The 24,525-nt window shown below is 37.8% G+C and overlaps 1 protein-coding gene across 1 annotated transcript in view; it reads left to right on the forward strand.

The window, feature by feature from the left end:
* Window positions 1-985: 985 nt before the first annotated feature.
* Window positions 986-24,525, forward strand: part of tmem198aa (transmembrane protein 198aa) — a 28,808-nt gene continuing 5,268 nt past the window's right edge. Inside the window, exons 1-5 of the mRNA XM_088415656.1 lie at window positions 986-1,427; window positions 13,972-14,224; window positions 18,636-18,874; window positions 20,117-20,329; window positions 21,945-22,068. Of these exons, the coding sequence (XP_088271782.1) occupies window positions 14,086-14,224; window positions 18,636-18,874; window positions 20,117-20,329; window positions 21,945-22,068 (715 nt within the window). The 5' untranslated portion in view covers window positions 986-1,427; window positions 13,972-14,085. The remainder of the gene's footprint in view (window positions 1,428-13,971; window positions 14,225-18,635; window positions 18,875-20,116; window positions 20,330-21,944; window positions 22,069-24,525) is intronic.

The following is a 24,525-nucleotide window of genomic DNA, read 5'->3' on the forward strand; positions in this document are numbered from 1 at the left end:
TATATATATATATATATATATATATATATATATATATATATATATATATATATATATATATATATATATATATATATATATATATATATATATATATATGTGTGTGTGTATATGTGTGTGCGTGCGTGTGAGTGTATGTGTGTGTGAACAGTAGTACAGTATATATTTATATTATATCTGTTGTATCAATGTCGTCAATGCTCCATGGTTCACGTTCGTCCATGTCACATCTCTTACTCATTTCTCCACCTTATCAATCGCAAATATTTCCACAGTGGTTGTTTTTATCTCTGTCCACTTGTTTTTATCGTGGCATGTCCATTTGTCGGGGGAAAAAGTAACAAGCCTCAAAATATTTTTAACAAAGTAAAAATAAAACATTTGCGCATGTAATTTTGCAAAAAAATATGTGGAAAAAAAATAAAAAGGAAAAAATAATGTAGATAAAGTTTTCCGCAACACGTTTTTGAAAGTGTTATATATTTTTTTCAGTGATATATTTTTTTTCCTGAAGATGGCGCCACAACAACAAATAAGAATGAATTCTTCTTGATCCCCCAATATATGCTAATTGCTCACACGAGGCGCTGCAATATATGAGCGACTACACATCGCCTCGGTCATTGTGTTATATTTATATGATTTTGTCCATAAGAGTGCGTAAAATATGAAGTCAGTGCAGAAAAATTGACTTTAAGATGGCTGTGCACGTATTCAATGGTTTGCTTTTCACACAAAGTCCAACGATTGGACTTGATTGAGTCGAAGAAAATATTTATTATCTTTTCTTAGCGTGGTTGGGAACTCTCCACGGTGCTGAACCAGAACGCTTGCTCTTTTTTTTTTTTTGACCCCACTCTGCTCCACTTGCCTCCTCCCCCTATTCACTCACATGCGCCCCTCACCCCCAACGCCTCCCCCAAGCCTTTATCCTGCACAATAACAACATTTGGCCAAGAGTCACGGAGCCCATTCGTTGCTCCTGTAGTGAAATGGATCTCTCCCCCACTCTTGCGCTCCCCTCCATTTCCGCGGAATGGTTTGGCCCGTCCTGCACGATGAGACGCTGACAACAAAGGAAGCTCATAGAGCGTGCTTCAGGGGAGGGGGGAAGCGCGATGTAAACACAGGAAAAACGACTGTGTCTTGCGGTTTTTATTCAATTTCCTGGACTGTTATGGGCATTTCGATATTTGCATGAGGCGGACGCATCGTTTCGGCGCGGACAGACACAATAGCACAAGTGTGGATGAGAGGAGTTAAGAGCCCGTGTGGCGTGTTCCTGGAGTTCTTCTTCTCCAGGTTGGCACCATGCAGTGAGATTGAAATGTGGTCTTTTTCAAGCGGACCGAGACAAGAGGATGAATCTTGTTGTGATTCTCTTTTTATGGACAACGCAGGAAACAGTCGACTATGTTTTTTATTAGGTGAGTTTTCTTTGTTCTGACACGATACATGGCGCACTCAACACCAACAAGATTTTTTTTTCAACCAGGGTTATATTTCCTAATATCTAATGATTTCCAAAACAGACTTGTATGCTGGTTAGCGTCCATCTTTGTTCTAGTTTTTTTAAACATGTGCATACAAATGTGATAACTCACACTGTCATCTATGTCCTATTGTTTGCATTTTGTTGTTTTCATTTGGGAATTTGGGGGTTCCAATAACAGTCTGACTCCCTTTTTTTCCAAACGTCTCTTGTCGTCATGATTCCTAATGCTATCTCACAAAAAATAAACTTCAAATTTGAGAGCGATAACCATGCTGAAAAGTGTAATTGCGTTGTAAACACTGAAAGGTATTGCACTCATATCTATCTATCTATCTATCTATCTATCTATCTATCTATCTATCTATCTATCTATCTATCTATCTATCTATCTATCTATCTATCTATCTATCTATCTATCGATCTATCTTTTTTAAGGTTGATGCAAATGTTTTTGTTAAATAATGGCAAGACCAGGAGGAATTTGCTAATAATTGTTAGTTTGCATCCGTGTCTTCAGTATACCCAAAATATGTTGAAAATCATTAGTGGTGGGTAGTATGGTGGATGGTGTTAACACCTTTCTACTTTGGGTTCAAATCCAGGCTTTCTGCATAGTTTGAATGTTGTTGGTCCTTCTGTGTCCTCCCAAATCCCCAAAACATGTTTCTTAGGTTTATTGCTGAGTAAATTTGTCCCCGGGTGTGAATGTAGGTCTGGATTAGCAAATAAGTTTGAAATTTGGCATTCAATTTGATGATCTGTGCCCTGTTAGTCTTTTCATCTCCTTCCACTACCTAAATCATGTTAAACTGAATTTTCTACAGACATTTTTGTGGATGCATTTCCACAGTTCATCAATCAAGTGATGGCAGCTATGCATGCACTTAAAAACAAAGGCAATATATCATTGCAGTTGCATTTTAGGTGTCATTGCATTATGGTAAAAGTCTCTTCAAAGTACGGGTGAAACGAGTCCAAGTAATTCGAGTACCTCAGTTAAAAAAATGCTTGCGGCATTTTGCTTCCCCCAGATAACTGCTTATCAGTGGATACATTAAAAAACATGTCAAGCGAATGCAGCAATAATTGTTAATTCTTTGCATGACAGTAAAACACACGCTTTTGGTTTATTAAATCCCGCATGGACACAAATGCCGTAGCACACTTTCATCTTGAAGTTGTTCCCAATCTTTCTGCTGCAACAGTTGCCTCCAACTCCCAACATAAACAACTTTACGTCCTGATACAAACAACATTACAATGTTAGGAAATCACTTTGATTTGCCAATTCTGATTTAATAATGCTGCCATTGACATTATCATTGAAATAAAACACCTGTTGCAAGTGTTTATCACTGGCTTGGGCTCCGTTATTGCAACATTTAGCATAAATTAGCACTAGCTAGCAGCGTGTGAGTGCTCTTTGTTGGTTAGTGTGATAGGCATAAATGACACTGCACACTTTGAAGTTGACAGCTTGACAGTTCCTGGTCCTACTGATCACTTTTCAACAGATTATGCTGACTCAGATATGCTTTTTCAGTTGTCAAATTCGTTCTTCATTATAGCTGCGACGAGCATAATTTAGCTGCAAGCCGCACGTGCTCCATATGGGCTGGCATGGTAAGCATAAATGACTCTGCACACTTTGACACCGACACAGTTCCTGTTCTTTATTATTATTTTTTTTGACACAGTTGAAGATTTTGTCTAAAAGCCCTAAAAGTCAAGTCATTTTGTTTTAAATGGAGGTCTTTGAAGATGATTTGCAGATCATCTTACTTGGGATGTTCTTTAACCAAGTGGCGACTGTTGTAAGATCAGCGCGTGGAACGTTGACGTCCGCTGTTTCTCCCCCAACATCCCCACATCCATGCCGGCTTCAAGTACACGTCCAACATCTGAAGGAGACAAGTCAAGCCTTCTTTTACTTTTCATAATGTGTCAAAAATATTCACGCAGCCTCGTTGCATACAACAAAGAGGCAATTAGGCGGCGCTTGACAAAAGTGCTTTTTTGCGATGTTCTGTGCCAACACTCGAATGCACACTATATCGAATTAAATAATTTTAAGTTTTGTAAATGACAGGATATTACTTACAGGTATTTTTAATTCATGTTATTTAAACATAGATAGGTGGGGAAAATTGTTCTTCTTTGAGTTATGCATTTAGAAATTGACCCCCCCCCCCCCCCCCCCCCCCCAAATATGAGGGTTGAAAAGGAGGGAAAGAAAAAAAAACTTGGCCTTTTTTTTTTTTTAATCCAAACCAATGTATATCCAATTCTGATTTTCTGTAGAATATTTGAATGCCAAAGTCACTCGATAATTGCAGCTATTGTAAACAAGATAGTTCGGGATCTATTGTACGCTACCCAGTTAACAGATCATGTGAAGGATTAGTCATACAAACTTATTTGGCATTTGAATCCACTTTGAAAGACAATGTTGATTTGTTGTCAAGGCAGTGAAGCAAAACAAATCCTTCCTCGGACACTTCTTGAAGGTGGTGTGTGCATGTGTGTAGCCATTATTTTCAATGCCATAGCAAGCATGGAAAAACATACTCCTAAGCTATGCTTTGAAATGGTTTGGAACTGTGACTAAATAAAACAGATTTAGGTGGTGCGTAATTTCATCCCCTTATGGGGAAAATGTATGTACATGTATCACAAGATATTATTCTTTCTTTAAAGATCACAGCGAGTGATGATAAGATTACTCTAAAGTTTTTTTATGGAAATGAAATTAGGTTTTATATTCAAGCAATATGGCTGTTTTCACTATGTGAAGATAGCTGTGGCCAGTTCTGTATATTATTTACGGTATTCAAAATCAGCAGTACTAATAGAATAATGGGATGTATTAGAAGGAAAGTGTATAGTGCATATTAAATTGTATGCAGAGCTCCATTATTAAAAAGTGCATTGAAAGCTTTTCAAGCGATGCCCCATATGGTGCATTGCTCTTATGCAACTGTAATCAACAGCCAAGCAGTCTTGCTCAGACCTTCGCCAAAGTGACAAGCTCAGAGTTGATGAACACTTTGGCCACAAGTCAAAAATTCTATCTCTTACTGACATTTTTCATTTTAGCCGCTAAAAAAAAAACAGTGTGAACCATCAGGAGAGGATTTAGCCGCTCTGAGAAATTGTACTGACGCAAGAAAATATGACTCAGAAATCCAGCAGAAAACTCTCAGCTTTGCAGCCTTTAGTTGGTTCGAAATGCCTGAAAATAGCTTGATAAGGCATGTTATTATTCATAGATATGCAATTAACGGGCAGTCTGCGTCTTTACGCTACACAGTGAGGAGAAAATGAGTTATGTAAGTTTGACGAACAGAAGCCAAAAAATTGTTCTTTTCTGGACTGAGCAGTGAGCACAAAATGTCAACAAGGATGTCTGTCAAATTTGTTTGCGGCATGTTTCATTTGACTCCAAATTGCAGAAAAATACCTTAATACCCTAAATATTAGACAAACTTTGTCCCAAAAATGAAAGCCAAAAATCTGGGTGCGTGCTGTAAACATTATCTTAAAAATTACATTACTAGCGGCAGTTGCCTGTTGCATCTAACAGCAGCTTGTGTTTGCCAAGGTCGTTACGGCTTCGTTTTCTATAAAAGAACATAGCAGACTGAACCAACATTGGAGTACATCCTTGTTTACGCACATGAATACCGTTGTTTCCCAAATATAAGATGCACTCATGTATGGGAGGCAAACTTAATTTGGGGGTCAAATTCTGGTATTTTCTACGTTACCCTGTATAAGTCTAATACACGCTAATGTAGAATACATCAGAATTTGACCCTAAAATTAAGGGTGCGTCCTATACACAGGTGCATCTTATATTTAGTGAATTATGGTAGATGAGCGATGAGACATTTTTAATCGCATTTTCATGAGTTAAGACAGTTGAAATGTGAGCAAGACAAAGCAATGGATGTAATGGGAATTAAAAGACCGGAACAGATCACTGCGGGAGAGAAAGTCGATCCTAATCCCATTAATAGATACCAGGGATGTCTTTGCTATTGGCACATTACCACACGCGCTCACACACGCGTACACACGGGTCAGCCAGACAAACGGTACAGTCTGTCCGACCATCTGAACTATCCGACGACAGTTAGTGTAATGAGGACAGCGTCGGATGTGACTCAGAGCGTGCACGCAGCCTCGGGGCAGTGCGGTCTGTTCCGACGTTTGTTCGCCATATTAGTGTGCGAGAGTGCAAAAACGTCCAAGTCATGGATGCAAACATTATCTGCCAGTGTTAAGAGACTAGAGGAAGATTTATTAGCCTTCGCGCACTTCTTTTTCCAAACGCATAGATCAAAGCGTTCCAAATGAAGCTTGACTGCAACTGCATTTATTTTGTGTAGAAAAAAATTGGAGAGCCTATGAAATATTAATCTTGGTTTTTGCATACTGGACTGCCATACAGTCATCCATTTACTATACCCACTTATCCTCACTAGGGTCGCTGGTGCCTATCCCACTCGTCTTCAGCATGTTAGGCGGGGGACACCTTGGACTGGTTGTCAGTCTTTTATTGTAATCAAGAGCATTTTTTCCCCATTCTTCAGTACTTTCCACAAATCAACTTTATTCCTAATTTCTGATTGAAAAATTTGACTGATCTATCTGATTGTTTAGTTAAAATTAGCGCAGCTCCATCTGGTGGATGTATAATGTAACCTCAGCTACTATTGTAGCTTCTATTCTATGTGCCTTATAATGTGGTGCAACCGACATATGAAAAGAGTTTTAAAATAGGCAATTAATTGAAAGTTGGCCTTCGGTGTGCCTTATAGTGCAGAAAATACAGTAACGCTATATTCATTTCAAAGGACAAAACGTTTTATTTCGGTTGGAAAAAAAATGATCAAAAATGTTTCCCTTTTTCCCTCCAAGCCAGTAACTGAAGTTTAACTCATTCATGTTTGCATTTGCTGCGTAGTCAGTTTAGATGAATGCATTTTTTAAAAAACAAATGGACATTAAAACTTGCTTTTTTAATTCATTGGTTAATCATCAAAATAATCAAGAAATTCTTAGATTTTTAAATTGATTCAATGTTGCATCCTAAGATTATTATTTTTAGAACAGAAAAAAAATCCTCATGGTTGAACGTAATGCTGTATTCATTTTGGAGGCAAAAACATATTCAGTTAAAAACCGCGTTGTGTTCAGAATATTCACTGACTAGCTTTTAATATCTTTTTTCATTGATTTCAAAGGACACCTCTAACATGTCAGTTAGATTGCACAAGTGGCCAAATGCTGTCCTCCCACTGGTCATAACAGTGCAAGTTGCACAATTGATTGATTTTGAGCATGCAAAATCAGAGCATTATGGATATAAGGAGAGAGGAATATTGATCTCGCTTTGAAGCAGGGACAAATGACACGCTCTGCTCGGGTGTTCTTTCAGAAGAAGCATAGTGCTTGCAAGCAGTCGTCAATGCTGCTGGATGACGTGAAAAGATAGAGAATGAAGCGTAAGCTGATGAAAGCCTCTTTAGGCCCCTGCTAACTCACCTTCAGCCTCCTCGCAATGACCACAGCTTACAGAGGGATCACTCTTGAGCCCACCAACACTACACACACATATTGCACAAACGCACAACAAATCATTTAAGGTGCTCCCTGGCTGCAGGGTTACCGTTGAGCATTTCCTATTAGTTACTGTTAGGGTTGGCCGTATTTGGGTGAAACGGCATCTCGCGGCGTTCAGAAACATCGCGCTAAAATTTTGAGGCGATTTATTTGGGGACAAGGCACAAAAACCAAGTTTTGTCAAATTTTATAAAATAGAAACTATTTTTAATCAACAAAACTATATATTTTAAGGTTTTTGGTCATAATTTCGATAATAAAGTTTAATAATTAAGCGAATCATAATTGATTATATTATACTTAGTTATATTTTTTATACTGTTTAGATTCTAAACAGTCTTTTAATGTCATCAAGAGGTATTTTTTCTCATTCTTCAGATTGTTCTTTGCACAAATCATCGTTATTCTTAATTTCCGTTTGAAAAGTTTGACTGACTTGTCTGATTGTTTTGTTGACATTCCCTTTAGCGCAGCTCCAGCTGATTAGTGACGGTATTACGGTATACCCAGATGTAATAAGGAGACGGTATAACGATCAACTCTAGTTTTTGTGCATCTGTATGGATTTTTTTTGTTGTTGTTGCATAACAAGCTTCCCGTACAGCATTTTGGGTGTGTGTGCTTTGAAGTGGTTGGATGATGCCATAGGTCTCACGCAAGCTCAATAGATTTGTAGCACAAAAGGGAGAGCAGAGAGAGTGTGAGGAGAAAGTTAATGGTGATGTAGCTTCCATACAAATCACCGTGCCGCATTTAAACTTAATGACCTGAGCAGACACATGACCCAAGTTGAGGCCCCAACCACGCAAAAACAAAAGTATGCAGTCCACGCACGTAATTCTGTAAGGTGACGGCATGTTTAACAACAGTATAGCCCAGGCATCCGCAAACTACGGCCCGGGGACCATAAGCGGCCCCTTAAGCTTTTTAATGCGGCCCCCCAAACAGGAAGAAATGATCAGTCAGGAAAAGAGTGATAATGTTAATATCCTGAAGCGTAACTATCAGTGCTTTAAAATAGTAACTCTTAGCAATAAGAAAAGCTGTATTTTGTTGATTGATTTTTCAGTTGTTTAAACAATAATAAATCGTTGTATACATGGGACTTGAATAACACTTTTGTGCTTTTGTTGATTTTCTATTGAAATTAATGCACATGTTTTCTAATATCCTGCATTTTTTTTTTCCCACATGGTGTGAATTATCAAAACACTCCAACTGTCTGCTCATTGGTTGATGGCAGGAGGGCAGAGCAGGAGTTGTAATCTACTCCCACCCCATCTACCATAGTCGCCCCGGGAGCCAATCAGGCATCTTGTAGGCGTGCCCGAGAGCTGTGCTTCCTCAAAGTCACACACGCTCAGGAGACACATAAATGGCTCAACTGCAGAGCGTTAGAAATCTCTTACCTAGATTTCGTTTGTTTGTTCGTTTGTTAATTAGACGTCCGGCGCCGCTAATATAACCGCTGCTCTCCATTAGACTACAAGCCAAAGAAAATGGGAACCGGAAGGGACAGCAGTACAGCTGCCGTATAAGGTTTAATAATTTAAGATTTAAATAAATATGTGTACTGCAGTAATATTTGTCTTAAATATGTAAAGTATAAATACTTTACATTCACATGTACACATGTACACGCTACGTCGCTGTTTTTCATTTATCGCGGGTTTGTTCCAGTCCTGGGCTTGATGGAACACATCAGTAACAGTGTTGTCGTTATGCATACGTGTACAATATCCGCCAATTTTAGCTGCAATCGTCACGTGAAAAAGACTTTGTTTCTTTGTCAAATGCTGGAGGATAATGAAAGATGGCGGTTTTATTTCAATTTGCTGCCCCCCGTTTGTCATGCTCAGCCCACACTGACATACTCGCTGAATGTGCTTATAAAAATTATGAAAGGCTGTTAGTTTCTTGCTGCTTTCAGCATGATCAATAAGTATGTCATTAAAACACTTGCACCCACTCCACAACTTGGCAGAGTGCACTGTGAATCGCTTCTCGTGGTGGATCTGCAGAACATATCACCAAGCAAAACCTTCATTTTATCCCCGGATCAGGTTTAGGGAGTGAAGATTTTCTGGGTCCAAATGTTTACTCGCCAATGGCCTTCATACTTGCCTGACCCAGTGGCTCGAGCCTTTTTTTTCCCCAAGAGAATCTCACATTGACAGTTCCACATGGAAGACAGACATGCTTTTACAGGCTTGGGCCACTGCTCCGCAGCTCAAAACAAAGTCAAGAGAGAATTGGATTACAGTAGCCAACAAACCGATTGAGTGTGACATCATTCTCTGCTCACTACAGTATGCTGTACTCTAATGTGTTATGATTAATAGTAATGTTTTATGATTTATGCTTTATGATTAATAGTGGTGTTTCTTTTATTTTAGACGCTTTATTGCACTTTAAATTATATTTAAGACTAACCTGTAACATTTATAATCCCTGTAAAAAGTAGTTAACATATGTTAGTTGGTGTATATATATTTTTTTCTATTGTTTAAGTTAAAAAAAAGAACAATTTTAGGTGTACTTAGCATTTTTTTTAGAATTGCTCTTTTTTTATCGTCACTCAGGCAAGTAGGAGGGCAAGAAAAGTTTTATCTCTCCCGTGGGGGCTTTGCGAAAGATATTTGAAAATGACTGGACTAGGGTAATGGAGCAGCCGGCATATTCGACATGCATCTGCAAATGCTGTATTCTAAGTCATCCAGGATATAATGGACGGTCTACAGTTTTGTATCAAAGAAAAACAAGAAAAGAAACCTCAGAGTCAGGAGGGTTAAAAGGTTATCAATCTGACAACACTGACATTATTGCCTTGACGGAGGCAGGCAAGCAATGAGGCAGCTCTGATTTGTGTCCAACAGACTTGCACTCCAATTTTGTGTTTCCTCCAGCTGGGAAGAAACGCAAGGTTTCAAAACTGTTGGTTAGGCTGCAGTGTCTCTGTACAAGAGCTCTCAAGTGCAAGGGGCAAGAACGCAGCAGGAAACCTTAACATTATGATGTGTTTAGCAATAAAAAGAACATTTCCATTTCTTTTCCTGGCAGTACGCTCAGTGAGGGGCTGTTTACGTGGGATAACGTTTTTTTTTTTTAGGGGGTTGTTGTTTAAACAGTGTGGGTTTACTTTGTTTAGCTTGTGCCAACAGTACTTTCAGAGTATATATTTGAAAAAAAAACTCCCTGTGAACTGTTTTAAAGTGATAGAACTATAGTATCCATGTACAGTGTACGTGAAAAGTCTACACACCCCTGTTCAAATGCTAGGTTTTTGTCAGGGATGGGTATGTACGCCCTGGTTTATTTTAAGATATCTGTACTCGTGATGGTAGTAGAACAGAAATGATAATTAGAAGAACAAAAAATTTACATTCTATTCATAAAATTTAAATGTGGGTCTCTTTTTAATATGATCTGCCATTGTTTTTTGGATGGAAAATTTGATTTAACAAAAGTACAGTCAGTATTGGTACTCACTGGTATCGGTCTGAAAAAGTTGTATTATACAGCCCTGGATTTTGTAATGTGAAAAAGACCAATATAAATCATTTCAAACCTTCCTGCAAGAACCACTGAGGCACCTTAAAATTTAGTACACTTTAAACCCGTAATGACCATAAAGGGTCAAGTAATAAAAGTGTTGAAATAATTATTGCAATATAATTAGTATGTTTATAATTTTACTATGGTTTTGTAAAAAAAAAAAAAAAAAATTAAATAAAAAAATGCACTGCTTTTTCATGGAATAAACACAAAATATGTATTATTTTTCCCCAAAATGTGTCTTTAATTTTTGTCTATACGTTTACTAAGATGTACTGTGACCAAATTATTGGTATACATAAAAAACATGAACCAGCGGTGACTGGTAAGTATTCTTCTCTGATTGTTAATTTAACATGTAATATAATTACTGCATTTGATTATTATTTTTATTAACCTTGTATGTTTCTGTTCATTTCTGGAGGGGGTAAAAACGTTAAGCTGCGATTAAGCTCTGTGCTGTTGCGCGATGGTGTGATGTGTCCGCCCACATGTCTTTAGGCTAAGCACATCCTATGATAACTTTGGCTGCTCGCCAAAGAAATGAAGAGGCTGAAAGTATACCGATTTGAGCCCACAGCACATCCAGTTCCACCTTAGTGCACAGTTTAGAATAGGTGAGACCTCATTCAAACGTCAAAAGGAATGTGACCTAAGCGTCAGATGCTGTCAAATAAAAGTTAGTTTTAAGTGGTTGATTCTAGCACAAATGTACGTTAAAGCTAAGAGAGTTTTTTTCTATTTCGGTGAGCGATCAAAACACATTAGAGAGTAAGGATCAAAGGTCAGGGTTGTTTGCACCCAGGGGCCTTAAATCGCTGCCATTACAGGCTGCTTCTTTTCTTCGAGCACGTTTCCGTAGAAACAACGCTCCCCTCCTTTACATTAGCAAGGTTCTTATATTGCTGCAGGTTGTTATGGCAACAGGGAGGATGTGACATAATCCAATGAAGTGTTGTTTAATCAGGTCCCTGCCCCTGGCTTTTTTTTTACTTTAAATTGTGTCTTGGTCTTCTTGAAAACGTGTCAAGAATTGGTGTCGAGCTGCTGGAGCCATGGCGGCAAAAGGTCATGGAAAGTAACGTGAACGTAAAAATGAAAATGGAGAGATGTAAAAATAAAAATATGCAGAACTTTTGGAGACTTGGTGACTTTGAATAACTTTCACTTCCTGTTCTTATCATTGATGTGAAGCTGTTGTTGCAACTTGTCATTTCCATCACATAGGAAGTAAGCGCTACTCATAACGGCACATCGGATGTTCCTCAGCTACTTCATTTTTTGTGTCTGGCACGTTTATTTTTATTTTTTAAAATTAGTGCTTGTCACTTATTGCTCCTTAAATTTACAAGATTCAATTCATTATTATCACTCATAACATTGTGTCAAAGGTCAACTCATCCTAAAATGGTGTGAAACCTGTGCTCTGTGGGCCAATCACAGGTTCAGTTTGGCCCGCTAGATGGTTTTTTTTTTTTTCATGTAATGTAGAGTATAAAAATGAGCTGAATATTTTTCGATAAATGAAAATCTTTAAAATGTCATGTGTTATGTTACAGTTGTCCCTTGTATATCGCGGCTTGTAAGAATAGCTATCTTTATTCTTTTACAAATATTATACATGTTTTAAGGCTGTAAAACCCCTCACAATACACTGTAACCAAATATCAACCAATTTGATCACAATTCAATTTGTAATTATCCTCTTTTGCAATCTGGAAGTACACATATGCTGTTTAAAAAGAAACAATCCGCGAAATAGCAAGGTCTCGTTATAGCTCTGGACCACTGTAATAGTGATGTTGGACTGGTATTATGTATTTTGGACAGTATTAAAGAATGAGAATACTTTTGAAGTTATATAAATATATACCATGATTTTATTGGTCCGGCCCACTTGGAAATAGGTCTTCCTTCATGCGGCAGGCAAGCTAAAACGAGTTTGACACGCCTGTAAAATTGGACCAAATTCCAGAGCTGTCAGGTGACCGTGTCTTGCTCAAGGGCTCTATGAGAAGCAGACCAGCATCCACTGCTTCGTATCTGTCCAATCCACGACGGCTCTTAAACCAAGCTTCCCGGGCCTTTGCCAACTCTGTATTAATGCTAATCGGCTCTAGCTCTGAGTCATGCGCACCGCCCACAGGAGGCTCGCATAACCCACTTGCTTTCATTTTCTTCGTCCTAACCTGTGATATTGCTGTTAATTCCATATTGATGGAAAAGCCAGTGTGTGATGGCATGTCTGCCATTTGACTTTTACGAGCGACAAAATTTATATGGCGTCAAACACAGCTGTAGAAAGCCAGATATTATACCTGGGTTTTTTAGATATTTATATATTTTATAGAGTGTGTGTGTGTGTGTGTGTGTGTGTGTGTGTGTTAATGTATATTTTATATTATACACGAAATTATTTTTAGTGAACTAATGCCACAACCTTATCAAGAAGAATTATACTTTGTGCAGTGTTGGGCAACTTCCTTAAAAACTGTAATGCATTATTTATTACTTTTTACTGTCATTCCAAGTCATTATTTACAGTATGATATTACTGTATTTGAAATGTAAGGCATTACACTACTATTGCATTACTTTTACATTTCTCTCACCAACATACCTGGAAATATGGATTTGGATCATTACGCTCATTACACATCTGGTGGAATGACATTAAACTAAATTTAAGTAAACTTACATGAGCAGAATTATCCCAAAATAAATATTATTGCTCCTTTGGACTTGTAAATGATGCCTAGATCACTGGAAATGTCAATTAAAACGTACAAATAAAACGATCTAAACATAGTTCCCTGCATCCCAACAATACGCCATCTCAATTCAACCACATGAACTGCAATCATGTTATCAACTGCTTCAATTAATATTATAAATTTAAAGAATTTATGAGTTTTGTGCTATATATTATAATGCATTGTAACGTGCATTACTGTCATTTGTACTGAGTAAAATATTGCTAATTTTTTGTGTGGCATGCCTTACACTACCGCATTTGAGCAAAAAGTGATGCAATGACCAAATATATTTGTATTTTAATCATTTACAGACAAATATGGTGACTGAATTGACTAGTATCCCGCGGCACTCTAGTTTCTGTCACGACCCCCTTTGTTGGGAAACGCTGCTGTAAGCAATGCAGTCATTCCACCTGGGAATTTTGTTGCAGCGCTAAGATGTTTTTGTTCAAATAAGAGTATGCTTGCGGCATCGTGCGCGCTTTCAGTATGTGATCAATAATCTCTTAGCTCTCTTTCCCATATCTCTTTTTGTAGTTTGCCACATGTGAACGGGTGAGGCCAAGTGATCTCGATCGCCCCGGAACAAGCTCTTGGTCCCCGAGCCGTCACGTCACGTCAACAACGCTGGCTCCCCTCGCGTCTGTGGACATGGCCTCCAGCGGCCGGCTGCTGGGTCTGGCCGAGCTGGGGCTGAAATGTGACCAGGAGATAGAGAGGAGATATGAGATTGTGCCCTCTGTGGTGTGTTCCATGAGCTGCCTTTTTGGAATCATCTACTGCTTCTTCGGTACGTGATGGGCTGCTGCTCATATTCAACATCATCAAGTATTCACATGAATTATTAACTCAATCAATCCCAGACATGTTTTTGACTTTTCTTATTAAGAGTCCAGACATTCAACCCCAGGTACCTATTTACTGTAATTTACCAAATATAAGACACACTTTTTTTTCTCTAAAAACGAACAAATGTACTATTAACAGTAACATAAAAATCTGATTTTTTTTCCCCCCATTGGACACCATTCAACGAAGATTGATCCGCATAAGCCAAATTTTGACGCTCAGATCTGCATTTTATATCGGCTATATTCTTATGATAAATACCATAACGCAGTGTTTCTCAACTATATTTTGCCAGGCCCCCCCTAGAAAAGAGAAAACTTTTTGCGCCCCCCACCCCCCCACTCGATGCACTGACTATTAATAAGATTATTATTGATGAAAATTGTTTAAGTATACCTACACATGTATGCTTTTTAACATTAACAACAGAAAAACGCAATAAAAATCAACTTTCAACAACTGAATTATTTTTAGCGCGTTTATACGGGTTACAGCTTAGTCAAAACCGGAAAAAAAAGAAGCAAGTGCACCAAAGTGCCTGAAACTAAAAGAAAATGATGGCCCCAGGGGGGCCCGCCCCACTATTTGAGAAGCACTGCCATAACGGGACGAGCTAGATGACAGACGTCGGTTGGCTGTCAGCAGGCAGTGCCTGTTGTAGCTAACAGCAGTTCGTGTTAGCTGAGGTTCTTACGGCATTATTTTCAATAAAAGAACATAACATTCAACATAAGGCATTTTGGGTCCCATATTTTCCACACTATATGGCGCCCCCACTTAAAATAAGTAATCAATTACTTTAGTCCTTTAGTACTTAATTACATTAGTCATTTAGTTCCTAAATTTATTACTTTCGTACTTAATTACCTAAGGTAAACGATTGCTTTGAAACTTTAAAATCGATCAGAAAATCGATTAGCTACGAAATTGCTAAAGTAATTGATTACATTCATACTTAATTACCTAAAGTAGTTCATTTAGATCCTAATTCATCTTGTAGAAGTGATTTTCCTTTTTTCCAAACACTAGCCAAACACTTGAAAAAAGTGTGAATAATTACCTGGGATTCTATGTAAAAATAAAGAAAAAAGTAAAATTAAGTTTGGGGATTGAATGATTTATTGTTGTGCTTGGTGTTGTTTGAAACTGTCTTTTATGTGAAGGTGCTCTTTTTCCAGCGAGCATCTACTCTAAAAGTCACTCACAATTTTCTTTTGGTTCATCAAGCGCATGTTCTGTTTATAAATGACTCAGCGAGTACAGTATATTACTTCAATTCAGCTCAACAAAGTTAAAGCAGAGATGTTGTTGGGAAACAAAAGGCCAGCACAGTAGCAGGAGAAATGAAAGGGCATAAGCTGACAGGAACAGATGGGATGGAGGTCTTGAATGCTCCAGGGATATTACGGCAAGGTGAGGAGACAATGAAAGGAAGTGGCTGCAAGACAAATGCAATGTAAGGATTTGTCTGGTAGAAGACAAGAAAAGACAGGCTTTATACCGTGTTCTCCTCACTATAAGGCACACCGGATTATGAGGCGCACATTCACTGAATGGCCCATTTGATTATATTTAGGGCGCACCGCATTATAAGACACATGGATTAGAAGCTACAGTTGTAGCCGGGGTTGCGTTTTCCATCCTCTAGATGGAGCTCTGTTAAAGGGAGTGTCAACAAAACAATCCGATAAGTCAGTCAAACTTTTCAATCAGAAATTAAGAATAAAGAGGAACTGGGGAAAATGCTATCTAAAGAACGGGGGAAAAAAATAACCAATGGGAGCTATTTTTTTTAACCCAAATATCAAAAAGATACTCATTAGCCTCGACTTTTTGGGATGAATGAAAACAACAAAGATGGTGTGTCATTATTTTTACTTGCCCAATTTCATGGTTTGTTTTGTTGGTTGCTCTCTTGACTCAACATTTGATTAAAATTAATAATGAATACAATTTGAGAAAGTTCCCTGGGTGTTTTTTAACCCAACTGACAAAAACTGTTATTTTGTGGGTTATTAATTTGGCCCAACATGGTGGGTTATTGTATTTTCCACACTATAAGGCGCTCTGGATTATAAAATGCACCTTGAGTGAATGGCCTATTTTAAAACTTATTTTCATTTATCAGGCGCACCACATTATAAGGCACATAGAATAGAAGCTACATTCGTGGCTGGGGTTGTGTTACGCTAGCTCCACTAGAGGGAGACGCGCAAAAGGGATTGGCAAAAAACAGTCAAAAAAGTCAGTCAAACTTTATTTCTATACAATCAAAACGTATGTATATAAGATATAAGATGATTCGTGGAAAGCAGAATGGAGAAAGAATGGAGGGAAAAAAAATTGTGATTATATCAAGAGACGAATCAAGAGTTCAGAATATAATTATGATTCAATTAAATATTAAACTTTTTCAAATCAAATTGGAACCAAAAACCTATATAAAACCTGAATATATATATTTTGTGATTTGAAAACAGTTTCTGCATTTATTTTATAAAATTGTTCTTTCTTTTGAAAAAATGTGCGTTTTTTGTGCCTTGTCCCTATATAAACTGTTTCAAAATTGGAGCACATATAGCATGTCAAAATTTCAAAGAGGGTGTTTAAAAAATTGTAATTGTAAAGAAAAATAATAATAATTTATAACTGAAACGTAGAGGTAAAAATTGAGGAATATACAAATTATTTTATTTTTTTTCCTCAACCAAAAATGAAGAGGCGCGGTTTATGCACTGTATCATCAGAGGTGAACTGTCAGCTTCTGAGAAAATTAAAGGCTATTACGTGCACCTTATAGTGCGGAAAATACACTACACATTTTGTATAATAATAGGAAAGAAGACTTACGGGTTTGAAATTGCTTCTGATCCACCAAGTGGAAAGTTCATTTAAGCTCTTGACACTTTCAGTAGAAGTATACGTAGGATAAGGAAAGCTAACAGCTGCTGGTCTTTGGTCTGGACAAGGGAAGGAGCTGCTACAAAAATGGAATGAATTATTAATGTTGATTCCTTGAGTCGAGTCACAGAGAAACCAAAGCGTACGAACAATTTTAATAAGCACAAACATAAGGCCAGCTAGCTTTTATGACAATAGTGCAAAATGATATTGTGAGGAGAACAATGACTCAGAGAAAAAAAAAAAAAAATACTAAAAGATGCCATGCAAGGAGTCTAACGGAAATTGGAAGGGCAGCAGAGTTCCTTATGGCTAATGAACGTGTATGCCCTTTTATTATATTATGATTAGCATATTTGGACACAACTGCTAACAATGTTATCTGATTTTCTGTTGTATTCTAAGTGGAGGTGTCGCTAGCTCACACAAAGCTCTCAACACAATTGCGCAGAGAACAAAGCGTTTGTCATGCAGTCTGCTGACTTCATTGTTTGTGAAACCAATAACAAATAAAATAAAATAAAAAAGCTGTGGAAAAAAAATAGATAAGACAAAAAGTTAGGTAAAAAAAATTCTTGATTGAAGTGTGTTTCTTGCACAGGTTTACTCACAAAATGAGGGATGTCTTTTTCGGTGGACAGTATGCGACAAAATGCCTGTTAGAGAATATGAACTTTGCACCTTAACCCATTTGCTATATTTTGGTCATTTTCGGCTATTTTTTTCCTCATCATTCCAGCGGTTTAGCCAAGGGAAGGCACACGACTTGTAAGAGGTCGTGCCATTATCAAATTTGAATGTTGTCACCATCTGGGTGAAATTTCAGCACCCTGATGTCTTCTTACAATGTTTTCCATTTGATGTTAAAAACAGTCTTTCATTGCAATCAAGAGGGTTTTTTTCCTCATTTTTCCGCTAGTACTTTCCACAAAACATCTTAATTCTTAATTTTTTATTGTCTATTAATAAAGTTTGACAGACTTATCGGATTGTTTTGTTGATATTCCCTTTACGCAGCTTCATCTAGTGGATACATAACGCATAATACAGTGCGCCTTCTACTGTATATGAAAACAATTTGAATATAGACCATTCGTTGAAGGTGTGTCCTATACAATGCGCCTTATCGTGCAGAAAATGTGGTATTTGACAAAATACTGCACAAGGGTTCATTTATATTCCGCAGCTGTAGTATTAACATCCATCAATTTTGAGCGTTGTTTTTGTGATATTTCTCACAACTAAGTGAAGGAATCCTTTCGAATCCAACAAAAGACGTGGGAGGAAGTTGAGCGCTATGATAGTCTTAGTAATATCCCTACTGATTTATATGCTGAATGTGTTATGACATTATCACACATAAAAATTAATTTATGAGTGGTATTTTGTTAGCGTGCTGTCTGAACCTCAAAATTGAAATCTACATAAGTGTGCTTTCTACTTTCTCTCAGGCTACAGATGCTTCAAGGCCGTGCTATTCCTCACAGGCCTGATGTTCGGTTCTGTGGTCATCTTCATGCTGTGCTACAAGGAGAGGGTGATGGACACTCAGCTCAGCATAGAGGCGTCAGTGGGCATCGGCCTTGGAATCGGAACGCTGTGCGGCCTGGTCACCATGTTGGTCCGCAGTGTGGGACTTTTCATGGTGGGCCTGCTGCTGGGCCTGTTGGTTGGAGTGGCTTCATTGGTGGTGAGAATACAAAGTCACATTGACTGGTAACAAGTACTGTACAGTGGAACATTCCAAAGATGAATTGTGGGATAGATTCCCTGAGCGGGCATGTCCAGAATTATTTAATTTTATCAATTGTAGTTACGGCGATAGTTTTTTAAGTGAAAGTGTCTCAATAGAGTAAGTAATTGATGTATTTAATCACCTTAGTATTTAATAAATACTTTTATTTTGGCTTTAAAAAAAATAAATCATTTAACAGCCAAAACACTTGATTTCAATTGATCAGAATATACGTCGTATTTTCTGCGTTATAAGGCGCACCAAAAGCCTGCATTTTTCTCAAAAGCTGACAGTGCCCCTTATAATCCGATGGGCCTTACACAGCGCATAAAGCTGGAGTTATAATTTCTGGGGGACGAAACAATAAAACAACTCAATCACCATGCAATTTCTTCAATTTTTACCCCTGCATATATATATATATATATATATATATATATATATATATATATATATATATATATATATATATATATATATATATATATATATATATATATATATATATATATATATATATATATATATATATATATATATATATATATATATATATATATATATATATATATATATATAAAACACCCTACTTTAAATTTTGATACTCTATTCTTGCCCCAATTTTGAAGCAATATATATGGGGACAAAATGCAAAGATAAAGCGCAATTTTATTCAATAAATCCAGAAACTGTTTTTAAATCAACAAAATAATATATTTTAGGGTTTTTGGTTGCAATTTGATTAAAAAAATGCAGTTTGATATTTAAGTGAATCATAATTATACTCTTAAACTCTTGATTTGTCTTGGCATTGATCTAAATAGTCTTTTAATGTAATCAAGACTTTTTTTTTCCCATTCATCAGATATTACTTTCCACAATTCATCAGTTTAAGTATTTGTTTTTGTTGGCATCCCCTTTAGTATAGCTCCATCTAGTGGGTTCATAACACAACCCCAGCCACTAATTTAGCTTCTATTCTATGTGCCCTATAATGTGGTGCGCCCTGTATGATATGCCCAAAAACAATTGACGCGTTTTTGGGAATATTACATAAAAGATTACACCATAGTCCAAAATGCATTCAAATACTTGCAGTATTTGTTTATCTTCTTGAAAAACAAAAAGCGTGGAAGACAGTAAATATAATAAACGACGTACCGTTGAATCTCTGAACTTACTTTGCATTCTCTTTAGGTGATGGAAGAATTTTACCACCCCAGAACAGTGTGGGTACCTCTGGGAATTCTCCTGGGTTCCGGGACCTTGTTTGCTGTCTTCACCCTTCAGTGGCAGCGCTGCTTTGTGACTTTGTCCACGGCCACCTTCGGCTCAGCCATCATCACCATCGCGGTGGATTACTTCATAGAGCTGTTTGCCATGGTGCAATACGTCTATGATAGACTCAAGGTGCTTCTTCTGCTTTCCGCGGGCTTCTGGCTCAACTTTTAATTGCGCACACAGACAGCATTACGATTGATTCATTCGAGGTCGGGAGTAAATTGCTCGGCTGAGAACTAAAGATAACGCCCATATTTGGGTTAGAGCGATGCAGCTCCGCAAACTCCATTTTCAAATCTGTCAAGCAATGAGGCGATGGCAAAGGAGATAGCGGCGTGTGGAAAATAACTATTTATCAAGCACTTGCACGGTGCATGCACAACATACTCTTTGATGACTCATTGGTAATGTGCAGCCGAGCGTTTCATCTTTTTTTCACTGGGGATGCTGTGAGACACGCTCGCCGTTCGTAGAAAATACTGCAGAAGGCCGAGGGGTCATATAGTCTCCCGTTCACGAATCATCCGGTCTTGCACAGGGCCAGTCAGACTGCACTTTGTCCGGGAACTCATTAGACCCACCCCCAGCCCATATGAGCGGCCGAGTGCGTAAATTTGCTTCCTCCCGGCTATATTTACACCCCCCCGTGCTAAACCCTTATCCGTTCTTATTGAGCTTGCTAATAAATTAAAACCAACAAATATAATATCAATACCACTTCGGTTTAGTGCCACAACTGTTCTTCAACCATCTGTGTTAGTGCTTTATTGATTAATTAATCAGTAATGATTGCATAATAATAGTAATAATAAGTGTTTGGATGCTTGGCTTATACATCATAATCACGTGAGACCACTCATAAGCTCTATTTGCACCCTCGAGATTCAGTTCATAAGTAGCACTGCAAAATTGGTTTTCCATACCATGCAAAGTATTGTACTTGGTGGAGTTGTTTTCTGCCCGTTGGATGAATTATCGTCATTTCCCAAATATAAGGTGCACCTCTGTATGTGGCGCACCCAATTTTTAGGGTGAATTCTGGTATTTTCTATATTACTGTGCATGTTAGAGGTCCCCAACCTGCCGTACCAGTTCGTGGATCAATTGGTACCGGTGCGCATGGGCCGCACCCAAAATAATGATGTTTTGGGACTGATTTAGTTTATGCTTTAACAGTTCATTCATTTGTGCTTTGTTTGGCTTGATCGTTGTTATATGGAGCGGCCTCCGGGCGCTGTTGATATTACATTTTGTAGTGAGGTAGGACGGTGGGGTTTCACTTGCGAGCACTCATTTTCGGTGACACACACGTTGCTCTGTGAAATCTGGCCTGTGAAATCTGAAATCTATGCCTTGAGCTAGTTAGCATTTTCATTTGTGCCAGGTATTTCCCTTTGTAAAACTTCACTGTATGCAAAGGTTTTGCATTGAAAAGTACTCGTTTACATGCAATTAACATTTTGTATTGAAATTAATAGCATTTGTAGTTCAGTCAGATGAGTGATTAATCAATGTAATTCATGTACATTTTCGCACATTTTGAGGGCGCAGTATTTTAGACTCAAGCAAGCTGAGGGCTCCCATTAGTTTGTCGTTAATGGTGAGCTCATATTTTGTGTGCATTTCATATAACGCACCCATATTTTAGAAAATAGGCACTTCTTATATTTGGGAAATTACGGTAATAACCTGCCCTGATGAGTCGACAAAGCGTTCTCAACAATTATTGTTCTCATCAATACAGGTGGCGCCCAAGAAACCGGTCTGCTGGTTTACGTGGGTCATCATGGGGGTGTGGCCTGTCCTGGCACTGCTTGGAGTGCTCATACAGTGGAAAGTCACAGCAGAAGGCTTTTCTCACACCGAGGGTAAGCACATAACCACGACTTTGATTCACTATCTCATGAAAAGGAACGGAGGGGGTTAAAGTCCCGAACAAATGCAAATAGAAAAGTTATTCATGTAGTATCTTTTGAAGAAAAAAAATAATATGGTCGTGTGGGGCCCGCACATATCACACATAACAGAAACCACTATTTTGTGGGCATGGATTTGTGCGTGTTTCTGGTTTATTTCATATCCTGCCTTTTTCATCATTTCATTTCATCATTTATTTCCCCAAAGACATTCCTGTCTGATTTATATCCATATGTGCCCCCCAAAAACCGATTCACACAAGATTGAAGATTCTTTCATGTGATTGAGAATCAATATAAAATGTCCCCAAATCAATTTTCTAAGTATAAAAAAAAAAAAAAAAATCAAACGAATCAACATCCTGTGTGAAATGTGGAAACCGAATGCGCTGAAGAAGAGGCTATACTACGGTATAACAAAGGAATGAGAAAACTACGGCCCAGGGACCATATGCGCCCCGTTTACTTTTTTCCCGGCCCGCCAAACTTGGCTAGAAAATACATTTCTTTAGAACTCTTAAGTAATCTATATCTTAAGTAATCTATATCTTCAGTACTTGATGACCTCAAATCATTTATTACTGTACTTTGGTACTTAAAGAAATAAATTATGTTCCTACTTTGTTCCTTGAATAGTCTTTCCTCTTGGACTTGAAGCTAAAACAATCATTAATATTTTAATATATTTGTATCCACAGTAATGAATTGCTTTCATTCTTGATTCATTCAGTACCAAACATTTTAGTCCCTTCTTGAACCAAACACTTGAAAAAAAAATCAATAATTACATACAGCTGAATGTGTGTATTCATAAAAATGAGTTAAAGGCATAAAACTACGTCTTTGGAATTGGATGAGTTAAATGCTGTTTTTGTTTTTGTTTTGGTCTCATTTAAATACCCTCGAAATTTCATGTTCCAAACCAAGTCTCTTACATTGAATTACTATCAAAATATCTTGTTAAGGATCAACATGAGGTCACCCCAAGCTGCTACACTGTTATTAGGGACTCTAGATTTGTCACAAGACTACCGAACGGTTTAATTGCTTTTCGAAATTATAACCGTAATGAGGGAACATAATGTGTGCTTGTGTGTGTTTGCGCCTTATTAAGGGAAATCGCTTTTTATCTGCACTGAAAGCAATCACAACACAGATGGCAAGATGGCACCCGCTACTGCGTGCCGCAAATACGCCGACACGCAGCTTTCGCCGGCTTGCATTGGCGCTCAACGACAGACGCATACACGAGGTCTCTTGCTCATTCATTCATTGAGCAGTCGCGCGGCGACCACAGGACAAGATGGCCTTCAAAACAAGATCTAACAATTGACTGCAAGTCAGCAATGGAGGGGAGAGCGATGAAGCTTTTGTCAGGCTGGTTTGAAGAATAAAAAAAAGTGCGAGGGAAATCGAGGCGGAAACGTTGTTGCTTTCTAACTACTACATAACAGAATCTTGGGGGGAACATGACTCCTTAATAGGAACAAGACCAGCACTCATAAAGGCCTTCCGCACTGATAAGCAAACATATGTGGAAAAGTGATATATTAATGTGTGTGTGTGTGTGTGTGTGTGTGGGGGGGGGTGTGAGCTGGCTTCCACTTTGCATATTTTGTGTTTGTTTGCCCATGTGCATGGATGGATAAGCAAAAAGAAAAAGAGCCAAGTAAGACTTTGCAAACGTTACTATGACTACCGAAGGCGGAGTTAAGGGCTGCTTTGTGGCTGCTCGACGACCAAAGGCGGAGCTAAGGGCCGCTTTGTGGCTGCTCGCACTCCAGCTCAGTCTGACCAGTCGAACAAAAAACTTGGAATTTGGTAGTCAAGCTATTGTATCGCACAAGCACCTTGGGAAGAGAAGGGATTTTACTTCATATTTCATAACAGGAATCATACTTCAACATGAATGGAATTATTTTAAGTGAGCAAATTTATTTTGCCCTTTTTTTTTTTTTACACTTGATTTTAAAAAGCACATTGCAGAGTAAACTCATTCAATGACAGGGACGTATTTTCCCGTTTCTTTAAGAGTACATACATTCAACCTCGGATACTTAAGTATCAATTTAATACTTAAGTACCTGGAAATTAAGCATTGATTTAATACTAAAGTACAGTGGTAGCTCTACTTACAAAATTAATTTGTTCCAGAAGTAATTTCATTATGTGAATCTTTCATAAGTAGAGTCACTTTTTACATGTAAATAGCCTAATCTAAACTCTAAAACCCTTTAATTTAATCGGATTAATGAATTATAAAAATGCATGAAAACAGAGACAAATGCATATTAGAATTACATTAATATATAATCATCAAAATATATCATTTAAAGAATAACGAAAAGGCTCCTAATCCCTTTAAATTAATCGTATTATTCGTAGTGGTTGACAATATGGATGCAGTTC

This window comes from Hippichthys cyanospilos, chromosome 5 (genome assembly GCF_059441005.1).
Source record: "Hippichthys cyanospilos isolate Australia breed blue-spotted pipefish chromosome 5, RoL_Hcya_1.0, whole genome shotgun sequence".
Taxonomy (NCBI): domain Eukaryota; kingdom Metazoa; phylum Chordata; class Actinopteri; order Syngnathiformes; family Syngnathidae; genus Hippichthys; species Hippichthys cyanospilos.